This window comes from Gadus macrocephalus, chromosome 11 (genome assembly GCF_031168955.1).
Source record: "Gadus macrocephalus chromosome 11, ASM3116895v1".
Taxonomy (NCBI): domain Eukaryota; kingdom Metazoa; phylum Chordata; class Actinopteri; order Gadiformes; family Gadidae; genus Gadus; species Gadus macrocephalus.
The window spans coordinates 7,512,998-7,535,437 of record NC_082392.1 but is presented as its reverse complement, the minus strand read 5'-3'; the positions used below and the strand labels follow the sequence as shown (position 1 = coordinate 7,535,437).

The window sequence follows — 22,440 nt, the reverse complement described above, 5'->3', positions numbered from 1 at the left end:
TACAAAACAAGGGACTGCATTTAGTCATACACGAGATGTGCAGCACTATATCGCGCGCACACACACACACACACACACACACACACACACACACACACACACACACACACACACACACACACACACACACACACACACACACACACACACACACACACACACACACACACACACACACACACACACACACACACACGGCTTCTGTACGTACAGCACCACAGCATGCCATTGTGGATCTGTATGGAGGAGAGCCGGTCACATGTGAGCAGCAGCTGCCGGTTGACTGTGAGGCTGGAGGCGTCCCACAGCAGGATGGTGCCCTCAGCGCTGCAGGAGTACGGCTGCTCGCTGAACACAGCGGGACGAGGGAGGAGGGCTTTAGAAGGCTTTAAAGATCCCATTTGCGCGTCTGACTGCAAATTCACACCCCAGGGAAGTTGTAAACATTGCGTGTAGCCGGGAGGCGGGACTTCTGCACTTCAGCACCGCCCCCGTGTGACGTCACACCGTTACGGAAGCTTGAGACGTTTCACACACTTATTGAGGGGTGTTCTCAGTGCGAGCGAATACTCCCCGTGGCTCGTATTTAGAATTCTCTAGCATCACAGACGTAAAACATGAACACATACATCGCTTAACAGTCTGAAGCAAAGGGAAAAAGCTTTTTTTTAGCCGGGCGATACCACCCGGGTAATCAAGTTGCGTTACCCAATGGATATCAGCCTTGCCTTGGTTGGGCAGCAATTGATCTCCAGATTTGGGTGAGGCCTTACAGTGTTCAATGAACCCAGCCAATAAGATTGAAGTACTAAGGGGCGATCTCGCTCTCTTCGCTCTTGCCGAATCCGGTTGGAAGTAAAGCAAAAACAAATGATCCTCTGAGAAAATCCTTCCATGCAGATATTGGTTCAAACATCTCCTTCGGAGGAAACTCTTTCATTGCCCTGTAGATTGCTACAGCTCACCATTGTTATTCCTTCGTTGGTATTCCTTGTTCTTTATGGACTGAGACTCCCTCAACCCAGCCCCGGTTGGGCCTATCATTTCTACATTGTTAGACCAGGTTCTCAACAGGCTCAAGGCCAGGCCAATCTGTACAGAGACACAATGCGAACTTGGGAGATCAAGATTTTCTCACGAGGCGGCAGTTTTTGACGAACCGGTGTGATGTTGATTAGCTTTGCAATCCTAGGTCCAGGTCCATCAGAACACGCAGTTTCTATCCCAAAGCAGTCACCATACTTAACTCTGACCTGAAAATAAATCCACTAGTTCCGACAGTATTAATCAGTGACGTCCACATGTAATGCAATGCTCAGCACTTTACATATTTGTACTACCATTTTAAGGCATACTATTTTTAGGCATACAAAGGCACTAAGTTAACGGTATTGTGTATGACGACTTGAATGCAGTGAGTGAACGAAATGTTGAATGTATTTTCTTTATTTATTTACAATTTATTATGTTACCTTTTTAAATGAGACCAATACGTGAGTGCACTGAATTTTGTTGTACTTCTGTGCAATGACAAATAAATATATCTTATCTAATACATCCTCTAGTGACTCAGACTAGGGATGTGGTCCACCAAGATGTATGAGCTGGGATACGGGGATAGCCAATCAATTGCATTGTAACAAAAGGCAGAGTTATGATTGGCCCATAAGGTCTATGTCAATTATTCTGATCAATGTGGTTTTGAGAGCACCTAAAGAGAAGGTCAACCGAGTGCAGGAAGGTTTTGGCAGAGCGCTGTGGTCGACGAGGCATCCCCAGAGCGTCATTTATTTGGCTCAAATCCACCTTCAAGGCCTACAATCATTTTCACTGAATTCTCAACCCTCTGCGGGTTTGATAGACTCTCATTCTGCCTGCTCAGGACTCTGTCCACCTGTGCTCAGTGTGCTCCCAGCGTGCTTGACTTTCCCATCTGCATGCTTTATATATTTGACAGTAAAAATTGCCATAGTGAGTCATGTAGTAAAGTGGGTGTGTCATGGAGTAAAGGGGGGGTATCATGGAGTAAAGGGGGGGTGTCATGGAGTAAAGGGGGGGTATCATGGAGTAAAGGGGGGGTGTCATGGAGTAAAGGGGGGGTATCATGGAGTAAAGGGGGGGTATCATGGAGTAAAGGGGGGGTATCATGGAGTAAAGGGGGGGTATCATGGAGTAAAGGGGGGGTATCATGGAGTAAAGGGGGGGTATCATGGAGTAAAGGGGGGGTATCATGGAGTAAAGGGGGGGTATCATGGAGTAAAGGGGGGGTATCATGGAGTAAAGGGGGGGTATCATGGAGTAAAGGGGGGGTATCATGGAGTAAAGGGGGGGTATCATGGAGTAAAGGGGGGGTATCATGGAGTAAAGGGGGGGTATCATGGAGTAAAGGGGGGGTATCATGGAGTAAAGGGGGGGTGTCATGGAGCAAAGGGGGCGTATAATGTAGTGAAGGCGGTGCGTCATGTAGTGAAGGCGGTGCGTCATGTAGTGAAGGCGGTGCGTCATGTAATGAAGGGGTGTGCCACGTAGTGAAGTGGGTGTGTCACGTAGTGAAGTGGGTGTGTCACGTAGTGAAGTGGGTGTGACATGTAGTAAATGGGTGTGTCATGTAGTAAATGGGTGTGTCATGTAGTAAATGGGTGTGTCATGTAGTAAATGGGTGTGTCATGTAGTAAATGGGTGTGTCATGTAGTAAATGGGTGTGTCATGTAGTAAATGGGTGTGTCATGTAGTAAAGTGGGTGTGTCATGTAGTAAATGGGTGTGTCATGTAGTAAAGTGGGTGTGTCATGTAGTAAAGTGGGTGTGTCATGGAGCGAAGGGGTGTGTCATGGAGTGAAGGGGTGCGTCATGGAGTGAAGCGGTGTGTCATGGAGCGAAGGGGTGTGTCATGGAGAGAAGGGGTGCGTCGTGTAGTAAAGTGGGTGTGACGTGTAGTAAAGTGGGCATGTTGTGTAGTAAAGTGGGTGTGTCATGTAGTGAAGGGGTGTGTGACATAAAGGGATGGATGCGTTTCCTGTATTAAAGTAAGTGTGTCGTGTAGTGTGCAAATAGACCCTTCTCCAGCCACAGAGTCCAATTTGCCTGGCTCAGCCATCATCCACACACAGCGTAACTGAACTGCTCGTTATAGCTAATCAAAATCCACTAGTGGTTACTAGGGCCCCTTTTAACATTTAATCTTATAAATGTACGATTTTGTTCGATATCTTAATCGTCATTTAAATTAATACATGCATGTCTGAATTAATACATGCGTGTGTTTACTTGTAGACGGCGAAGCCGGTGACATCGTGCCCGTGCTCTGTGAGCTGCTTGTTACAAGACATGCTGCGTGGGTCGACGATGTAGATCACAGAGTCCTGAGAGCCAATCCACACCTGGTCCTGTCCAACTCCCAGCATACAGTTCTACACACAGCACGGTAAACAGAAAGTAAAGACAGGGTGGAATACGCTTCAAGGCAATTCAAATAAAAATAAAAGTCGTTGTGCCTTTTGTTAAAAATACTATTCCTAGATGGAACATCTACTCCAACTCATGCTTGTATCGACCTGATTCGTATGGAGACTTTGATGAGCAAAAGGTCAATGTACAAGGGGTCATGTATGGTGGGCCATGTACGGTAATGCTATTTAATATAATATGTCATGTCAGTGGTTATTAATATATACATATATACTCTGTGAAACTACAAAACTTCTTTACCATCTTTCAAAGAACCTTTGCCAAGAAGCAAAACCAGAGTCAGCATGTGCATGTTTGCATAACAAGATGCCACCATCTTGTCCTTTTGAACGATTCAGCAGCAGTTATTCTCGTTAAACAAGCAGCCTCAGCATTACATCAGCCCAAAGGGGTTCTTACCAGCTGAGCGTTCCCGACCTGGATGCAGTCCTGCAGCATGGACCAGCTGGCTGCGTCGAACACCACCACGCGGCCCCCGCTCAGAGCCACCCACAGCTTGGGATTCCCGCCTTCCTCTGTGACGCTGCAGCTCAGCTGGCCTGCACACACACAGAGACAGAGACAGAGAGAGAGAATCGTTGTTTAAAAAAGCGTTGTGGAAAAGTCCATTCGAAATTGGTGTGTCTATTTATTTCCGGAGAGTGGAGTCTGACCCGGTGTGTACAGCAGAACATGCACAGTCTGGGGTTCAGCCAGGTCCTGTGAAGGGTTGATCTTGTGTTTCAGAGTCTGAGACGTGGCCTCAGGCAACATCATGGGCACTGGTACGTGAATGAACACAACAAATAACAAACATATGAAAGCCATAATTTAGAAACGAATCCAAAAGAGAGAGGAGACATTTTCATTCAGAAAAAGTAGCATATGTGGACCCAAACACAGCCCCTGCAATAACACTAAAACACAATGTAACCTTACAGTATTCTTCTATACCGTGCTCCTTTTGTTTCTGAGTCAGTTTGATTTCAGTTTGCGTCATTACATCACACATTACCACATAGTAAACAACAAGATAAAACAGTGCATGTCTACACTGCCCCCTTGCCTACATCCCCCCAGGACCCTTCAGGTGAGATGGAAGTCGCACCTTCATGCTTGATCCTGTCGAAGTAGGCCAGTTTGGAGGCAGAGCCGATTGACCTCTGGCTGTGCAGACAACCTGCCACAGCATCCATTAGGAGCATGTTGGTCAGGGCCTGGGCCATGTACTGGGGGTCCTGCAGGCAGAACACACAGGTGGGTGTGTGCAGTAAGTGATTGGAATAACCAACCAGCAAAATTTATTTTTTATTCACTTACATAATACAATAAGGAAAATACATTTCAATGATTAACGTTAAACAATTCAGATAATGATGTTATAATGTAAGTGCAATCCATTTTGTTTACACATATACTCCTGTTGGATTAGCCCATTCAGGCTTATCTAGTAAACCTAGTAGTACTAGTAGTACTAGTCATCTAGTAATCCGAGTTGAGTTCAGCGGTCCAATAGAGTGACTAGCTTGGGCGATGGGCAGGACATAGCGTGACCGTGGAGGAGCACCTTATGCTGATCGGCCATCCTGCGGCCCGCCCACATCTCTCTGATCACCAGGTCCCAGAGGCCCGTCTCCGTCTTCAGGTTGGCCTCAAAGCCCTCGGCCCTGCACGACGTCCTGATGCACAGGGAGGGGACGCGCAGCAGGAGGAAGGGTGACGACGAGATCTTCACCTCCTGCCATGGGAGGGACAAGTCAGGAGGGACTCGGCGCCACGCGACACAACGCATCAAAGAAAATGAAGTCAATGCCAGATGACAAACAACGACGACAGCAACCACCCCAAGACAAAGACATGAGCATGTGTGGTTTCTGTCACCGTTATGTCTCTGAACCTGGTTATTTCCCAGAGCCCCGGTCGTCCTTCCTGGAGCAAGAAGAGGCGTTTCTGGGTCATGGCGATCTTTCCAACCCCATGGGAGGTCTTGACGCAGGAAGACAACTTGTAGACACACTCGTTATTGTCCAGGCGGTCCACGACCTCGGGGGGCAGGTCCACGTCCTGCGCCTCAGCCTCCTTCCAGAAGGTGTAGACATCCTTGAAGAGGGTGGGGTCCACCTGCTTCTCATCGACTAGAAAGCACGCGCACACGCACACACAATTTGGAAAACAGGAGTAAAATCAAATTTTTGTGAACATTCAATTCGGCTCCAAACGCAGGTAACGTTATTTTTTCAAAGTAAAGTGCCTTTGAGTCTGCTCTTCGAAGTCACGTCAAATATTCTGACATTATGGAAAAGATCTCTACAGATAAGGTAACTTTTTTTATCTTCATTTCGCTTATACCTAGTTTTTGTTATGGTGTCTTTCACCCAATCATGTCTTAAGATAACACACTTTCTGAAGTCCATCACTTCAAACTCTCCCCGCCCCAGCTCCCACCCACATTTCCAACACTCTCTTCCTGCCACATTTTCCCTCTTGCAAGACTACTCCTTGGGCAAGTCTTGGTTGGAAACAAGAACAAATAGATTGAATCAAGTAAAAGTTTGTATTTCTCCCCAAAGTATGGAACGCCCCGAAGGATTTCAGTGCAGCTTGTTCAATGATCTGTGCCATTATCGCTTCCATGTATGATTTAATTCCCAACCATGACGTTAAACCTACATTCAGGTGTTTAATAAATAAATAAATGCGAACACACTACTTTACACCATGAGCTTGTCTGCATGATCCTCAATGTTGTTCTCAAATGTGGAATTCACTGATTCTAATCATGGTATTCATTATCTAAATCCAAAATATATATTTGGGATGATACCACCCCAAAAAACTGAGATATTTAAATGTTATGTTCAAATCACTTTGTTCAGCTTTGTTGTTTACACAGAGGGGACTTTGAAGGAAATGCTCCCTGACAGAAGGAATATCTCAGACAAGACAGACAAAGAATTATAGGACCACAGCATTCCCGACTGCTGAAAGCTCTGCAGGAAAAACCCAAATGTATAATAATTAAAAGAAATCCACCAACTTTGAACTACTGTCTTTTGGTCTGCTACGAAAGACAGACACTCCAGAAAGTATAGAGCTAACTTTAGTTGCTTACTTGGTTTGGGTCTCACCACATCAAAGCTGCGGCCAGACCATACAAAGATAGATGAGCCGAATCAACACAGAAACTAGTTCCGACAACATTGTAATTCATGTTGGCACCAACCTGCTAGCAACATTTTGACAGAGATGTTATTCTCTGTTTCCTGCCCAGGGACTACTGTTACGGCTCATTGAACAACCAGGGAGGTTTCTGTCCTCCCTGAACTCGCTTTAGGACACCTGCGTTACCGTTTGACTGGGGCGGTACACCTGTCAAACGGTAACGCAGGTGTCCTAAGGCGAGCTCAGGGAGGACAGAAACCTCCCGTGGAGCAGAAGGGCAAAAGCTCGCTAGATTGGAGACTCCCGATTGGTAGCTTCGATGGGATCCAGAAAGTAGGGAGGGGACCAATCATCGGAAGGGAATCACCCAGCTGGATTTGCATACAGAATCATTGAACATCAAATGCACATTAGACGGCAGCCGTAACACTACAGATGAAAATGAGCTTATAGCTAACTCTGGTACTGCTTATGAGCTGTGCATTGTCCCTGCTTAATAAACAAATAAGTAAATAAACATACTAACCATCGTTGCAGATTCTAGAACACTGGATAGGTTAATTAAGCTAGTTAGCCAGGGGGATGTAGCACATAATACTAGCACTGAGGAACTACCATGATTTACCACGGCAGCGACGTGGCAGGGCACAGAGCATTCTCTGCAGAAATCTCAGTTTCTTTGTATTCCCCGTCCTCAGAGCTGAGTGGTAACCGAACACCATTTGTAAAACGGAATAGCTCAAAATAGGATTCTTGACATCAGATCTCTTTCATCTAAAGCGCCCCTGGTCAAGGATATGATTGTTGAAAGTAAGATAGATATCCGGGGCCGATGTGAAACCTTGTTAAAAACAGACCTACGCCTACCATTAAACCAACATCTGAAACAAAGAATGTTCAGGGGCTTCCCTACTGCTACTCAGTTCCTCTTAAAAACAAAAAACATTTCTGATTCCTTATTTTCAGCTATTGTTTACCGCCAACCGGGCCAGTACTCAGAATATGTTAACAGACAAAAAGAGGCCTTTTCGTGCTTGGGGAGGGTGGCCTAACCAAAAGCTATTCTGGTCTCTCTGTGAAGCCTCAGCCACCCACAAAATGGTGTTGGGAGTAAGTGGGAGTGAGTGTGGATAGTGGCTGATTTAAGCAGCTTCACCTGGCAGTCTGATTGGACTCTTTGGTCTGGACACCTGTTCCCCGTCTCAAACACTGTCGTATAAAAGATTCAGCTCTTCCCTGGTTTAGATCTTATCTCAAAAATAGACCAAAACACTCCAAAATAATCCTTGGTCGACTTATTCACGCATTTACCATCCAACCTGGAGGACCTTAGTGTTCCTTATTGTCCTTCTCAGCCCCTCCGGTCTTTGGGAGCTGGCTTCTATGATGCCAAAGATGAAAATTAAATTAGCATGAAAGAGTTTTCTCCTATTGAGCGCCCTAACTATGGAACAGTCTGCCACCTGTATTCAGAGAAGTTGTCCCTGCTGAGAAATGTGAATCCAATCTGAAGACCCATCTCTTTACTATTTGTTTGGTGGCAGCTTGGTTGGCCGGCCCTGGCCTACCCCTGCTGCTGATGGGTACTAGATTGGCCCCGTCCACCCTGCCCTATCTAACCATCATGTGTTACGGTGACTGCGACTAGATGCCTGGATTCCCCTGAAGGCCAGCTTGCACACTAGCTAGCACCCCATCACTATAGACGACAATAAATGTCCTTAATGATTAAGAAATGTTTGCTTGCATTACTTTTATGCATGTCAACTATGGCACCCTTTGCACTCTGAACCAACCCTGGAAGGATGGATCCCACACTCTGCGTTCCTTCTCAACATTTCTTCCTTGCTAATTAAGAGCTTGTTCTTGCCATGTGGGGGGCTAGGGTTAGAGGCTGTCATACATTCCTTTCATTTACATGTGAATCACACCACCTTCATCTCCCTACACACACACACACACACACACATACAGGCTTGGCACCAAACACACCCACCACCCAGACCCACGCACACGTACGCCGGCATCACATCTGCTGGTTACCGTGGTCAGTGAGAGCGTCAAACAGACGTTGGATGGTGGGCCCGTCCTTCACTATTCCAGACTCCTGGACGCAGCGCACAAAGGCCTCCCGCGCCAGGCGGCACCTTGGGAGCTCAAACTTCTTGACGTGGTCGTCAGGCTGGATGGAAACTCGCTCGTTGTCGGTCTTCACCTGACGAGAGGAAACAGAGAACTCATCACATAAGCTGGCATCATAACCACCATTACAGCCAAGTTTTGCACTTTAAATAAGTGGTAAATGACAATAGGAATATATTACGTTCAGTTGGAGACAGTACAGCAAAAATGTAACCCAAAATAAATACTGAAGAACTGATTTCACAATTCACTGAAGAATGTGAAAAAATATTATTTTATAATCATCAATAAACAAAAGCTTTCAAAATACAGTATAACAGAACCAGGACAAAGTCAAATACAGTTTAAGAAGTGAATGCAATGTAACTCAACCATATTATTATCCTGATGATGATTAATATGATGTCTAAATAGTGAGGGTAAGGGTTTCCGTAAGACCTTGAGGAAAAGTCTCTTGAGCTCGGGCCGGCGCTCGGCCAGCTGCCTCTCCTCCAGGAGTAGCGAGTCCACCAGCCAGGCCACCAGCTGGGTGGGGAAGAGGGACGTGTCCGTCTTATACAGGTTCTGGAAGTCCCTCAGAGCCTCCAGGCGGCGGGAACACAAGGTGTTGATGAGACCACGTAGGTAACAGAACCTGCACAGATACAAGTACTGTTGGTTTTAGTTCACCATTTATTTTGACTGGTATAACATGGGAACAAATACAGACATACATATAGATACACAAATACTAAGACCAACTGCAGGTAGAGTGGTCGTGTACCTGGCCAGCAGTGCAGAGTTCTCGGGCGGGACACAGAAGATGGCCTTGCCAAGCTGCAGGATCAACTCATTGTAGAACCTCTGGATGGAGAGGAGTGACAGGGAGGCAGGGAGCTCTGGCAGCTTAAAGACCCTCATGCATTTCAGAGGACTCCGCAAAACTAGGGGAAGAGAGAGTCGGTGAGAGGAAGGCAATGAGATGGGGGAATGAGTTGAAAGGGGTGAAGAGAGCAGGGGAAGACAATGAAATGTTCAAAGAGCCGAAAGGATGGGGAAATAGGGAAGGGAAGACAAGAGAACATGTCTTGGTACTTTTTTTTTTTCTTTTTCATACACCATTCAAACAAGCAGATTATAAATTAAGACCGTCACACTTGACATGAAAATACATCTTTCCTCAGCTGCAGCCTTTTGAAACCAACTGCGGCAAACAACGTTATTGTTGTAAAAAGATTATGCATTATGCAGAATTATTAAAGAAAGCACTGCCAAACATGGTGTTTGAGTGTTTGAGTGAGTATGAGAGAGAGAGTGAGAGAGTGTGTGTGTGTTTGTGTCTTACTGGGGTCATATATAAGGATCTTAGTGAGGGAGGTCTGTGTCTGGAGAGTGGCCCGTGGGTGGTCCCCCAGGTTGGGAAGGCTCATGCCGAGCCTCTTGTTAAGCATGGCTTCAGGGTGGCAGCCGGTCCTGCGGGCCTGGATCTCCAGCATGGTGGGCCGGCGAGGGTTCACCACCATGCACTTCAACCTACAAAGCCATACAGTACGTGTTGAAGAAGCTAAATTCCACAGTATACATTCAATACCATTATACTGAATGTGTGAGGTATAAAAAAAAAAAGAATAAATAAGAAAAACTGTCCGGGAATGAGAATTTGACTTAATATTTATTTAGAGTTTGTAAATACATCAGAAAGATAATTAGCACTCTTTTTTTTTTCAATCCATTTCATTTCAGTGCTAGCTAAAGATATGAGAAGAGTCTAGTGTTTCTGCCTCAACACACCAGAGCGCCTTGCGGAGCGCAGCACCTAGTATTGGGGTGGAGCGTATTTATTCAACCTTGCCTGTCGCTTTTGATCCTTATCAAAAAAAAATGGACATGGTAAGTGAGTTGTCTGGGGTTTAATACCCCTCAGGTCTGAAGACAATTAGCCTCCGTTTGTGCTGTACACTTCAGCTTTGGTGAGAGCTTATGAGGAGAAAGTTGAGCGTATTACTGACTTCTGCATCTCTGAGCGTGTGTGGAGCTCCATGCGAGCAAAAGAGTCCATCTTTCTGTTAAGGCGATCTTTCAGAAAAAAATGAAATACGTGGGTCTCCAAAACCTATGGCACAGAACAACAAGTGGTCAATGAAGTGAGTAGGAGCATGGAGGTCTCAACATGGAGTTTTCCACATGAGGTTTGGCTCTGACTAAATGCATGATACATCTTGCCCTTTTTACATTTAGATTTGAAAGCAGTCAGTCAACAGTTCCAGTTACACTTACCCTTGCAAGAACGCATCCATACAACGCAACCCCAAATATAACCGTGTTTGCCTGGACCCCGATTTTTTGGCATGATATATTTGAAATGATTCCTTCGAGCAAATACAAAAAATAACTAGAACTGCAAGCAGTTATGCAGGGGTCCAAGAAATGTGCATTTCGCCGGCACAACGCGAAGCATGTGTTCAAAACGCTACCGTGAAAAAAATTATCGACGCAAATGGGCGTGGCCTATGCCAAAAGATGCAGCAGACTCCAGTGAATCTGTGGGTATAACGTTTTTGACTGTCGGAGGTTCGGTTTGGAGTTATAGCCCCAAACGCGTCTCTCCTTGGTATAGCGCCACCTAGTGACCGGCGTGTCTGGATTTTGTCGTCTGCGTAGAACTCACGGACCTGGATCTAGTCATGCAATTGGCGTGTCAGCATCATTTACGGTTTGGGCTGTGGGCCCACTTCTAGGGGGGAATAATAATAATAAAAAAAATCCTTACAAAAACAATAGGGATCCAACCTGTTGGCTTGGACCCCTAAATAAATAAACCACATTAATGGGAAACACCTGAGCAGCAGGAGGAGGAAAGCGCCTTGACCCTCGGGTGAGGCAGGTTTAAAATGCATTTTGCTAACTTGTGTTAATTAGGCGGAAGACGGGACACTCACGGAGCCGGGTTACCACAAATAATATACATATATGAGAGAATGTGAGAGAGCGAGCGCGAAAGAGAACTAATAGTTCACCATTTTGTAGAAAAGCATTTCAGGCGGCTCTCGGGTCTTGAGGAACTCTTCACTGTTAAACACTCTGTGTTCAAAGTTCAGGTGGCTGCTCACATCCCTGGAGGTAACACATAACATTGAAACAGTTGTGAATGTTGTTTAATAGACTTACACATTTTATGATAAAAGACTTGGCTTTGATAAGGAATGAGGTAAATCTCTTATAAATAAAAAAATTTAATAAAACATTCATACAACCAGGCTTGTATAAAAAAATAAATTTCAAATACCGCTTGATCATGTCTGGCCCTCTACCTGTCAGGGTTAGCGTTATAGTAGATTAATATCCCTAAACCGTTGGCTGGCATTATATAGTTTAGACCGGGGCCTGGGTGAGGCTCCTCCACGTTATAATACCGGTCAAAGCGCCAATTTGCTAAAGTCTCATTGCTACTCCTCCAATTACAAGTTAATAACTAAACATTCGTACAGGTGCTTGCCTTCTGCTCCTCCTTCCAATCAAACAAACAAAAACCATTACAGATTAATTCTGTTTAGATTACCACCCACTGGGTCTCAATTCACTTTTTGTGGATGAATTCTCGAAATTGGCAACCGATCTTTGAATGGAATTTTTTAACATTCATGTGAATAATCTTGATAATCAGCGTTCGCTGATTCTCTCGCACAGGCTTTCTGTCCATCACAGACATGCTGGCTTCACTGTTAGTCCATCCCCCTGCCAACAATGGTGGAAAGACAATGGGGGCCCCATCTTGCATCCAGCGCACTTGACTTTCTACACCGACGCATGTATCTTTGCTAGTTTGCACCCAGCGCAAAGCCGATTTCCCCCCACAGCAAACCTGCGCCACTAAACTTGCACCCTGAGAGGTGTGTCGGCGAAAAGCAGAGGAGTGTTCCGGCGCAAATGATACATGGTGCTATCTAACAGACCGATAAAGCGGTTGCGCATCTGACCAATATTATCTGTCTGCGTCCTGCAAGTAGGAGGCGTAACTTGTAGTAGGAGGCGTAACTTGTACTAGGAGGCGTAACTTGTACTAGGAGGCGTAACTTGTACTAGGAGGCGTAACTTGTTCTTTTCTAAATCGCGGTCCACTCGAGATCTTTCTCTTTTCGCGGTAAACAAAAAGCATTGTAAATCACGGTTCACACGAGATCTTCATTGAAGTCGGGTCTTAAACATGAACATATCTGTTGTAACTCTGCCTTTGTAACTATGCCTTTGTATTGTATCAGGCCATGAGCGTGGAAGAGCCAGACCCCAAGGTCAGTTTTCTTTGTTATCATCAAATAAGGTTTCTAGTCCAAAAGATTCTGAAAATGCTAACAAGTTTGTGTTGTCTGTTTCAGGCTTTGAGCAGGTTTTGCGCCTGGGCACGCCAAGCTAATTAACATTGCTTAAATCAATTTTTAGCCGCAACGGATATAGAGACACTCTTCTACCCAAAAATATTATCTAAAATGTAAACACAATACTCAGTCTAGTGGATTCCAATTAATGCCAGGTCAGATTTTAACATGACCACCTTCCTATCTGTGGAACAATCTGCCACCTGTATCAGGGAATCTCAAATCTAAAATTAAAACCTACCTCTCTCTTCCCTCATTTGGCTCAGAGGAGTGTCCCTCAGCTTTCATTATAGCTAAAGTGACCCGCACCTGCCTACCCTTACTTCCGATAGGTACTAGATTAGATTAGGTACTAGGCTACGTGTTCATTGTCCAGCCTGCCCCCTGTAACCATAATGCTGTCTGTTTTTGTGTCTTGCTGTGATCGAGACTTGACGCCTCCCAACCTCTGACGGCTAGCTTGCTCACCAGCCATCAGCATTGACAATACTCATTTACCGTTACTAATAACAATTCTTTTTAATGTTTGCTTGTAATCCTACAATGTATGTCAATGATGGCAGCCATTGCACTCCAATCCATCACTGGAAGGAGGGATTGCTCCCTCTGCGTTCCCTCAAAATATCTCTAAAGAGACTTGTTTCTTGCCCTGTCGGGGGCTAGATTTAGGGGGGGCGGGGGGCATGAATATATGGCCTGTAACTTCAGACTGCAACTGTGACCATGGGCTATACATATAAAATGGGCTTGACCTGCCTTTTTCCACAGTACAAGAACCACCACAACCTATTCTCATGGCTGACACTAGGTCACTGACTGATTATTTCCCCAGACACCACCAGACCTGAAAATGTTGACCATGAGTTCCAGCATGATCTTTTGGATGTCCATGTTGAGGCTTCTCTGCCACGCCCTCTTCTGTGCCCTCTGCTCATTGATGTCTGAGCAGCTGGATCGCTGGCACTGAAACAGCTGGAAGTGCAGCTGCAGGGACATACACCTGCAGAAACACAAAGACGCACTGATCTGCCTTTCGTAATGGCAGCCATCGGACCAGCAAACCATGGTCCACACAACTGCCCTGTTATTATCAACTACAAACAAATCCGAACCTTTGCGTGAAGCAGTCTGCCGCAGCAATGGGGATCTCTGGCAGACCAACGGTGTCACATTGAGACCTGGATACAGTACCCGCATCGATGTGGATGAGGATCAAGTCATCCGTTTCCTGCACCACATGAAGTAGGGAAGGCCACGACCACCATTCTCAATTGTAATCATTTAATGTTTTTTTAATCATTAAAAGTACAGTGAGAAAATGTTTCAGGATTATTTATCAATTTGAGATAAAATCAATAGTTTGAGCGAAACCAAACTTTTCATCCTGCAAGTTCATAAAAGGTTATAGCTAGACCCACATTGGTTAGGATTCTTAGTCATTAAAAGTAAAATGGTAGCCTTCTATAAAGACGTAGTAAATGGAAAGGCCACAAATGGTATTTCCAATTGCAGTGCAATAGAAAGAATGTCATGATTTTTCCTATGCAACAACTATTTGCGCATTTGTGATACCAATATGTCATGCTGCTATTTTGAGTGTGCATTTTAAATACCTTAATTTTACAATAAAATGTAGCAGTTAATTACAACATGTATTTCCGATATGCAAAATCGCACCAAGGTTCATTTTTGACGGCTCTAGGCTGAGAATCAACCAATCAGAATTGAGCTTCTTTGTCATAGCCACTAGGGATGGGCGATATGGCCTAAAATCCATATTGCGACATACATTGCAACCTATTGCGATAACGATATATATCACGATATATAAATCATAATAGAACCATTTCAGAACAGGTTACATAGACTAAGGAAAGCTAAACTGCTAAATGTATAAAACAAAAGAAGAAAGAAACTTAGTTTGTCGTTTTGAGAACATTTATTGTGCAAAACTGTAATCATACAACATAATGTTGTAGCTGCAGAGACTTTAACAAAGAAAACAATCTTCTGTGTAATGACGTATACTTCTCTTATTGAAATGAATACTGGTGGTGTCTTGTTAATAAAGAAACGGATACTGTGAATTAGGGAAATACGTCCAGTATTATGGCTATTTTAAATAAAGAAAAATCTTCCAAGTGTGTGCACAGATACTTGATATTAAAACATAAAAGTGCAAAATGAACGCATACAATTTTGAAATGTACATGAAATGAGCGCAATCACCGGCTCCTCCGTTTCGCTTTCAGCCATATTTACTTAGATGACGATGATGCGTTGCAGCCGGTTGCACCTCGTGGCTCTTTAAATTTCGCGGGTCGCGGATGATGGATGCAGCTGGTTGCAGCTCGTGGCTCTTTTTAAATTTCGCGGGTCGCGGACGATGCGTTGCAGACGGTTGCAGCTCGTGGCTCTTTATATTTCGCGGGTCATGGATAGATCGCGTCAAACATGCATTATCGCAATAGAGCAATATAACTAAAATCTCTATCGTAGGCCATTTTTTATCGTTTATATCGTATATCGTTTATATCGCGCATTCCTACATACTATATACTGGGGTGAATTGAATGTAGGAAGGAGCAGGGCCTCTTATCCACTTGGCTACGACCCATTCGTGACATATTTTAGTCTGGTCATCATGTAGGAGCATGGTCATGAGCAATGTTGTTTATGAAATGCAGCACCCACCCTGGCATGATACTATAGGTGTCTGTAAAGCTTAACTCTCAGATATCGACCGCTTGCCATGTTCTACAACCTGCACAGTGGAGTATGTACTCACAGCAGCGACGTCTTTATAATGGCTGCTGTGACAGCCCATAAGGAAGGCAGTAGGAGCCATGAGGAAGTCCAGCATCCCACTGGCCAGGACAGGAACATAGGGATGCTGCCATGACATAGGCTGCAAGACAGGCAAATACATGGCCGGAAGGTCGAGACTCATTGATCAATCCAAACAAATTACTAAATAAATCATTCCAGGCTTTTCAATGTCGTTACTTTTGCTCATAACATGGATCTGAGAACAAAGATGTGAAGGTCAAATGGCAGCTGTTAAGTACAGCTCATTACCTAATAATGAAGCTGTATAAAAAACACAAAACTTGAAGTGACATTGCACACAGGAGTCATTGAAAACAGATCACTATACCAATCCAATCACTTACAGAAATCAACACTGCCAAAAATACATACAACAACAATACAAAAGGCTCATAAGGCTTCCATCAGCCTTATGAGAAGAGGGAAACACACAAGCATGTAAAAAGCTGAGTAAACTGTCCCGTTCATGAAGGCCAGTGCACAGCTATTTTTAGTGAGTGACTTTACAAGGGGACTATGATTGGAACATCAGCAGACCTTTAGAAACAGCAGTAGACTCTCGGCCACCAGAGTGAGTTGGGCCCAATCAGCAGAAAACAACACGACCCTCTGTTCCTGGAGGAGAGAGGACAGCACCTAGACGGAGGCAAGGAGATCCGCTTCAGTAAAGTGCAGTTAATAGACTCAGTTTGAGGTGTGTGCGAGTGTATACAGGGGTGCAAAATGGTGATGGCCCAAAAAGGTCACAATATTTCTTTGCCAGAAAATAAAGAAAATAAGCAATGCATGGTGCCAGAGAGAACAACCCCCCCCCCCCACCATATAATTTTTACAGATTTAAACTTATCATTGCCCTCTTTGACTTAAAAACTGTGAATGTAGCCAATTAAGAGAGTGAGTGAGTGAGTGAGTGAGTGAGTGAGTGAGTGAGTGAGTGTGTGAGTGAGTGTGTGTGTGCACCTGAAGGAGCTGCTGGGGTCTGAAGCAGAGCAGTGATATCTGGAGGTCTAGGTCTACGGGGGGGCAGTCCTCATCTTCTCTGGCCGGTAGAACTATGTTGAGAGGAGGCAGGGAGAACATCTGGAGAACACACAGTTGGTGGTTATTGTTAGAGAACTTCTGCACAGGCATGCAGCCTGTAAACATAACAGACGGCCTTAAAATTAAACAAAAGACATGTGAGATTCCCTTTTTGAAAGGCACCTTACATTACGTTTATAGTTGGGCTTGGCGATAAACTCCATAATAACGGTGTTAACGCAAATTTATTTTGACGCATTAACACATGTACTGGTACTGGACATTCATGGATTGAGAGACGGGCAGCGCGGCGGAGCCATGCCTTGTTGTCGGACGGCAACCAGCAAGAGCAGGAGCCAATCACATGACACAAACTACTGCGGACTAGACGAATTGGAAAAGACACGCCTTCATTATGTTCAGTCTCTGAGACAATAAATGCTTGTCCTGCATTTAACGTAATTCCTCGTTAAATCGCCCCGACTCTCAATAAAGGGAAGCTCAACTTAACCAATAACATAGAGTCCGCTTCATTGATCTGGGTTAAAGGAATAACCAGCCTGCATCCCACTAGAGAGTCTCCCCCCGTCCCTCCCTCTCCCTAACCCATTATTCACACATCCCAGGATAGTTGAAACTAAAGTATCTATAACCTAGGACAAGGCTGCTCCCCGCTAATTCCCTCAGCTTTATGCAAAACTAACCCCCGGCTGCGCCGCTTAAATGGAAGACGTGCGAGTGATTTCAAAATAAGAGTGACTCTAAACGCCATAACCCAAGCGTTACCTAGCCAAACGACTGTAGGGCCATGACAAAATAGTTAAATGTGAGGCCAAACAAGGCTTTCTTGAACGTGGACTTCATAACAGCACTGTCAGCTGGTAGCTGGTCCTCCGGGCTGAGCTCTTGAGGGAAGACTGTATTGGCACGGCGATGGTGGAACAACCTGCATAAATCTAGCATACTTTGCACACTACCAAGTTGATAAAATTATTAAAAAGCCTTTCATGGTGCATTGAACAGATCGCAATTAACTATTGACAATAATGTGATTAAATATTTTTAATCGCTTGACAGCCCTAATTTATAGTTATATGATATCCAAAGAAATGTTTAGTAATTGTTCTTTTGGCGCTACTCAACAATTGATTGTCACAAACAATCACTTGCTTGTTACAAACTTCCTCAGATAAAGTGAGAACTTAACAACGTACACTGCACTCAAATTGCTTAGCAACCAAATCATCTCTTGATGTTGTTGCGAGCCCAAAACTGAGCTCAAGACGCCTTGAGCTCAGACTGCCATGCAGACCACAGCCTGGGTTCTGTGATGGAATGAACCGCCTGAGGTGGGCTAGACTCAACTTAGTCAAACAGAGACGGGACACCAAACAACAGATCCAATTAAAAACCAGGGAACCCATTCACATACGATGCATCTCATTGCGTGGTACAGACATGCACCACCCAAAGCCTCACCACATTTAGCGGCCCGGGCGGTGGGACGGGAACCAGAGCCAGCCTGGCAGTGAACTCCTTCACCCTCTCCTCCATATCGGACAAACGACAGGTCCTCAGCTGGACTAGGAGACTGGACACACACACACACACACACACACACACACACACACACGTTTTTTTTTAATGGCCTTTTTTTCCTCTTTGCTCTTGTTTGCTGTTACTCAGTATATTAATCACAGCCCTGAAAATTTCGACGAAGGCTTTGGTAGCCCTCCGTTTTGTGTAATGTTGCGAAGACTCTCGCCACCATGTGAGGGTCTTGTCCACTTCTCTGGACTAGCATTGATGTGGTGGTAGATGTGGTGCCCTACCACGACATACAGTCCTTCAGCGCAGAGTAGTAAGGGTACTTGGATATCACACAGAAACCATAGGCAGAGTAAAGTCTGGTGGAGTGAAAGGAGCCATGACCGTTCTGGTAGATAGGAGTCCCTTCCTGTTCAAACAGAAGCACACCACACAATATAGGATACTTTATTTATTACCGAGGGTTTTGTGAAAGGGGAGTGTTCTTAGGTACCATTATGAGTCTGTAATACTGCATCACCACTCCATGTGTCCTGTTGCCAAACACATCAGTGAACACCAGGAAGTGGAATCGCTCTTCTTTCAGCTCATTGGTTACTTGAAGCCCGTCTAAATCAATGAATAGACAATAAGCATATTAAAATGAGTTTGGTATATCAATGCCTATACCAGTGCGTCAAGACTGTGCGTGTGCGTATGTGTATTTGTGTGTATGTGTAAACACCAGGAAAACAGAGATGAGGCAGAGCCTTCAGGTCAATATCTTTAGGAACGCTGATGTCTCCACTTGTGTTGTTCCTTCTCTCACCAGGAATACCCTGGACTAAAACACAGATACAAAGAAAGCAACACCAGATATTAATGTTATAGCAGGAGGATTAAGGTCCAACAAACATTCTCAGCTAGGATTAGGAAAAAAGCCAGTTGGAGAAGTGCAATTAAACATGAGTTTAACTATTCGCTCTAAGATGATTAGAGTATAAAATACATTGCTGAGCATAAAACACCAATTCACTACAGTAAACAGTACCGCGAAAAGAGCAATCACAGCAATCAGCAACAAGAGCAAAGCAAAAATAAACTAGTTCTGGCAACAGCAATCAGGCAAGATCTAAGAGTGATAGAAAGATCATGCATGAAGCCAGACCTGAGCAAGAGGACGCTGCTGCTGCTGATGGTGGACGTTCTTTCTTCTTCATGTTGAATGGGCGTCTGCGTCGCCCATGTGAACTCACCGCCTCACACTGAGCAGGGCTGTTGCTTAAGAGCAGAGGCGCCACAATGTGTAGTACCTCCGGCTCCAGCAGGGAGAGCTCTGGAGTCCCATTACAATCCTTGCCCAGTGGTCTTGACTAAAGAGTGGATATAAATGGAAATGAATTAAATGGAAGTCCTCTCATTATAATTGTATTTGTAACATCATATTTGACTTAGAATTTCTTAAATTTGTTTTCTCTATTAGTTGGGACCCATGATGTCATGTATGTCACACAAACACGGAATAAAGAGTCTGCCTGACTGAATGACTGATTAGGTCGGAGGACGGAGTGTGTCTACTGCATGGCTACCTGGTAGAGCTCCTTCAGCCTGTCATGCGAGGCTCCTAGGACCACACAGGCTTCCAACAGAGCTGGGGGCAAATGGTCTGAAATTGGTGTCAACACCATGGTACCCTGCAGGGCCAGAGAATCCTCACCAAGCCGCCCGACCAGGAGAACTGAGAATGAGTGATATGTCAAGAAGACCCGTCTTCCAACCCAAGACCTGGAATGAGAGATGAGGAGGACACTGTGTGCCAACAAGGTGAATGGTGTTAAACAGTTAATGGCCAAAATGGAGATGAAACAAGAAGTAATAGTTTATTCTTCCGCAATTCATTTCCTTGTGCTTCACAAGCACATACGCAAGGCTGGGGGAAATGATCAGGTGAAAGTAGGGCTGGGCGATAACTCGATTACGATTATTAATCGCGATAAATCTCGAGTCGATTACGACGATAAGCATTAGACATAAATGCTCGATATGAAAAAAATAAAGAAAAAAATTGTAAAATAATAAAAATAAAAAAAACATTTCTGATATGGATTTACCTGACAGCCAATGCGGCAGAAATAAACAAAATAATCTGATCGCAGTTTTGCGGTTAATGCCTAAGTACACACACACACACACACACACACACACACACACACACACACACACACACACACACACACACACACACACACACACACACAGAGAGAGAAAATAAGAGAAAAAAAAAGATAAATATATATTATTTAATATTATATATCGTGATTAATATCGAAAAAAAATCGTGATAATATTTTTTGCAATATCGCCCAGCCCTAGGTGAAAGTGCTTCCACAGCTAGGACACTGTTCTACTGCTCCTTCAAAGTCTTCTTCCTCATCAGGACGTCATCTGATAGGCAGCCCAGAGAGTCCAGCTCCATGAGCGGTCCAGTGTTCCAGATCATTAGTTGCCCAGCCTATTAAATAACACATGAGTGACAGCACGGAGGTAGCGTCCACAAGCATGTATGGACATGTAGGGGCCAAAATAAAACCTTCTGGGAACAATACTCTTTTGTTTTTGTTTTTAACTAGGCTTGGAATAGAATTCGTCATGTCGGAAGATGTCGGAATGAAATAATAACACAAATTAAGTAACGATGTGTTCCGTACTGCTAAATCTGGTGATGATATAACTAAATTAACTGAGGCTATTTAACGACTGAGTCCACCGACAGCACATGCTGCCACTGAGAAAAGGGAAAGTGGATGAAAGACTTAAGGACATGGGTGGGCCCACCGTTATTCCTCCATGAGACTAATGCCAAGTTCAGATCCTTTTGTTAAGTTAGTTCGCATATGGGCTGGTAATATCAATACTCTCAGCAGCAAGACAGAAAGGCTTAAGTAGCTAATCTCATTGCCCTCAAGATCAAATTTTCCTTTCAAAGTACATTCAACTCATGTGTGCATACTGCAGTTGGAATCGACCAATTGTACTCATTCATTCTTAATAAAACATAATATATACCCTAAAACATACTGCATGTCAAATAACAAACCATGGAATAGGGGTTTACAAGCAAAGGCACATTGTCATCGGTTCATTTTTCGGCATGCTATCTGGAGCAAAAATCAGGTGAAAACAAATGAACCCTTTTACGTTTATTTTTAACATTACTTTAGAACGTTGCTTCAAAAAGGAACGCAAAAGGTTTGCTGAATATTTGAAATAATCATCACCACCGTAAAAGCTGCCCTGTACAATTCACCAGTGGAATAAAACTAGTAATACACAATAGACACGACAGAGACATACAGGTGGCCAAGCACATCGATACATACACGTACATAGATACACAGATATATACACAGATACGACCCACAGATATACAGATACATAGATACAAAGACACACAAATACACGGCTACACAGCTACACATACAGATACACAGATGTACATAGACAGATGCACAGATACATAGGTTGACTTTTATCTACTGACCGTGTCTGATTAATAGTTCATCCGCTCAGGTTCTTGTTAATGCCATATGCAGCACGCAGTTTTGAACTAAACGGCAAAGTATGGTTTGAAATTCATCTGAGTAGCAGTATGCGGTTATTTCCATCTTCCTTATTATAAATCGAAGTGGTAATCCCATGGACCTATTAAAGAAAAAAAAATCCAACATGCAACAAACATACGCCCTGATTGATCAGGCGGAGACTGGTAAATTAGTTCTGCACACGTGAACGACGACGGCACCCCGCACCGTCACGCCCTCTGGTCATAACCACGTGGGCACTCCTCTTCATGCATTCTCAATGCATTACATGTTTTATGGTGCAGATGGCTATACAACATCACCATTTCAAATTTATGTTATTATGAATACTGATTGATTAATTAATTTTAATGATTTAAA

The 22,440-nt window shown here is 44.2% G+C and overlaps 1 protein-coding gene across 4 annotated transcripts in view; it reads right to left on the bottom strand.

Annotated features, from left to right (window-relative positions):
• The window catches only part of LOC132468380 (DENN domain-containing protein 3-like), a 23,743-nt gene extending 1,427 nt beyond the window's left edge, over positions 1 to 22,316 (bottom strand). The window contains exons 1-25 of one of the 4 annotated variants that reach the window (XM_060066116.1): positions 22,020 to 22,316; positions 20,068 to 20,287; positions 19,647 to 19,851; positions 19,224 to 19,322; positions 18,993 to 19,108; positions 18,784 to 18,908; positions 18,419 to 18,542; positions 16,892 to 17,011; positions 16,469 to 16,567; positions 15,891 to 16,010; positions 14,215 to 14,330; positions 13,947 to 14,102; positions 11,747 to 11,843; positions 10,739 to 10,842; positions 10,075 to 10,262; positions 9,514 to 9,673; positions 9,189 to 9,384; positions 8,652 to 8,823; positions 5,328 to 5,581; positions 5,014 to 5,184; positions 4,555 to 4,684; positions 4,121 to 4,228; positions 3,867 to 4,006; positions 3,267 to 3,409; positions 212 to 348 (exon numbers count right to left, since the gene is read on the bottom strand). In XM_060066116.1, coding sequence (XP_059922099.1) covers positions 212 to 348; positions 3,267 to 3,409; positions 3,867 to 4,006; positions 4,121 to 4,228; positions 4,555 to 4,684; positions 5,014 to 5,184; positions 5,328 to 5,581; positions 8,652 to 8,823; positions 9,189 to 9,384; positions 9,514 to 9,673; positions 10,075 to 10,262; positions 10,739 to 10,842; positions 11,747 to 11,843; positions 13,947 to 14,102; positions 14,215 to 14,330; positions 15,891 to 16,010; positions 16,469 to 16,567; positions 16,892 to 17,011; positions 18,419 to 18,542; positions 18,784 to 18,908; positions 18,993 to 19,108; positions 19,224 to 19,322; positions 19,647 to 19,851; positions 20,068 to 20,166 — 3,379 coding nt within the window. In that variant the 5' untranslated portion in view covers positions 20,167 to 20,287; positions 22,020 to 22,316. The remainder of the gene's footprint in view (positions 1 to 211; positions 349 to 3,266; positions 3,410 to 3,866; positions 4,007 to 4,120; positions 4,229 to 4,554; positions 4,685 to 5,013; positions 5,185 to 5,327; positions 5,582 to 8,651; positions 8,824 to 9,188; positions 9,385 to 9,513; positions 9,674 to 10,074; positions 10,263 to 10,738; positions 10,843 to 11,746; positions 11,844 to 13,946; positions 14,103 to 14,214; positions 14,331 to 15,890; positions 16,011 to 16,468; positions 16,568 to 16,891; positions 17,012 to 18,418; positions 18,543 to 18,783; positions 18,909 to 18,992; positions 19,109 to 19,223; positions 19,323 to 19,646; positions 19,852 to 20,067; positions 20,288 to 22,019) is intronic. The other 3 variants (XM_060066118.1, XM_060066117.1, XR_009528216.1) reach the window with 3 other exon arrangements.
• Positions 22,317 to 22,440: the final 124 nt, after the last annotated feature.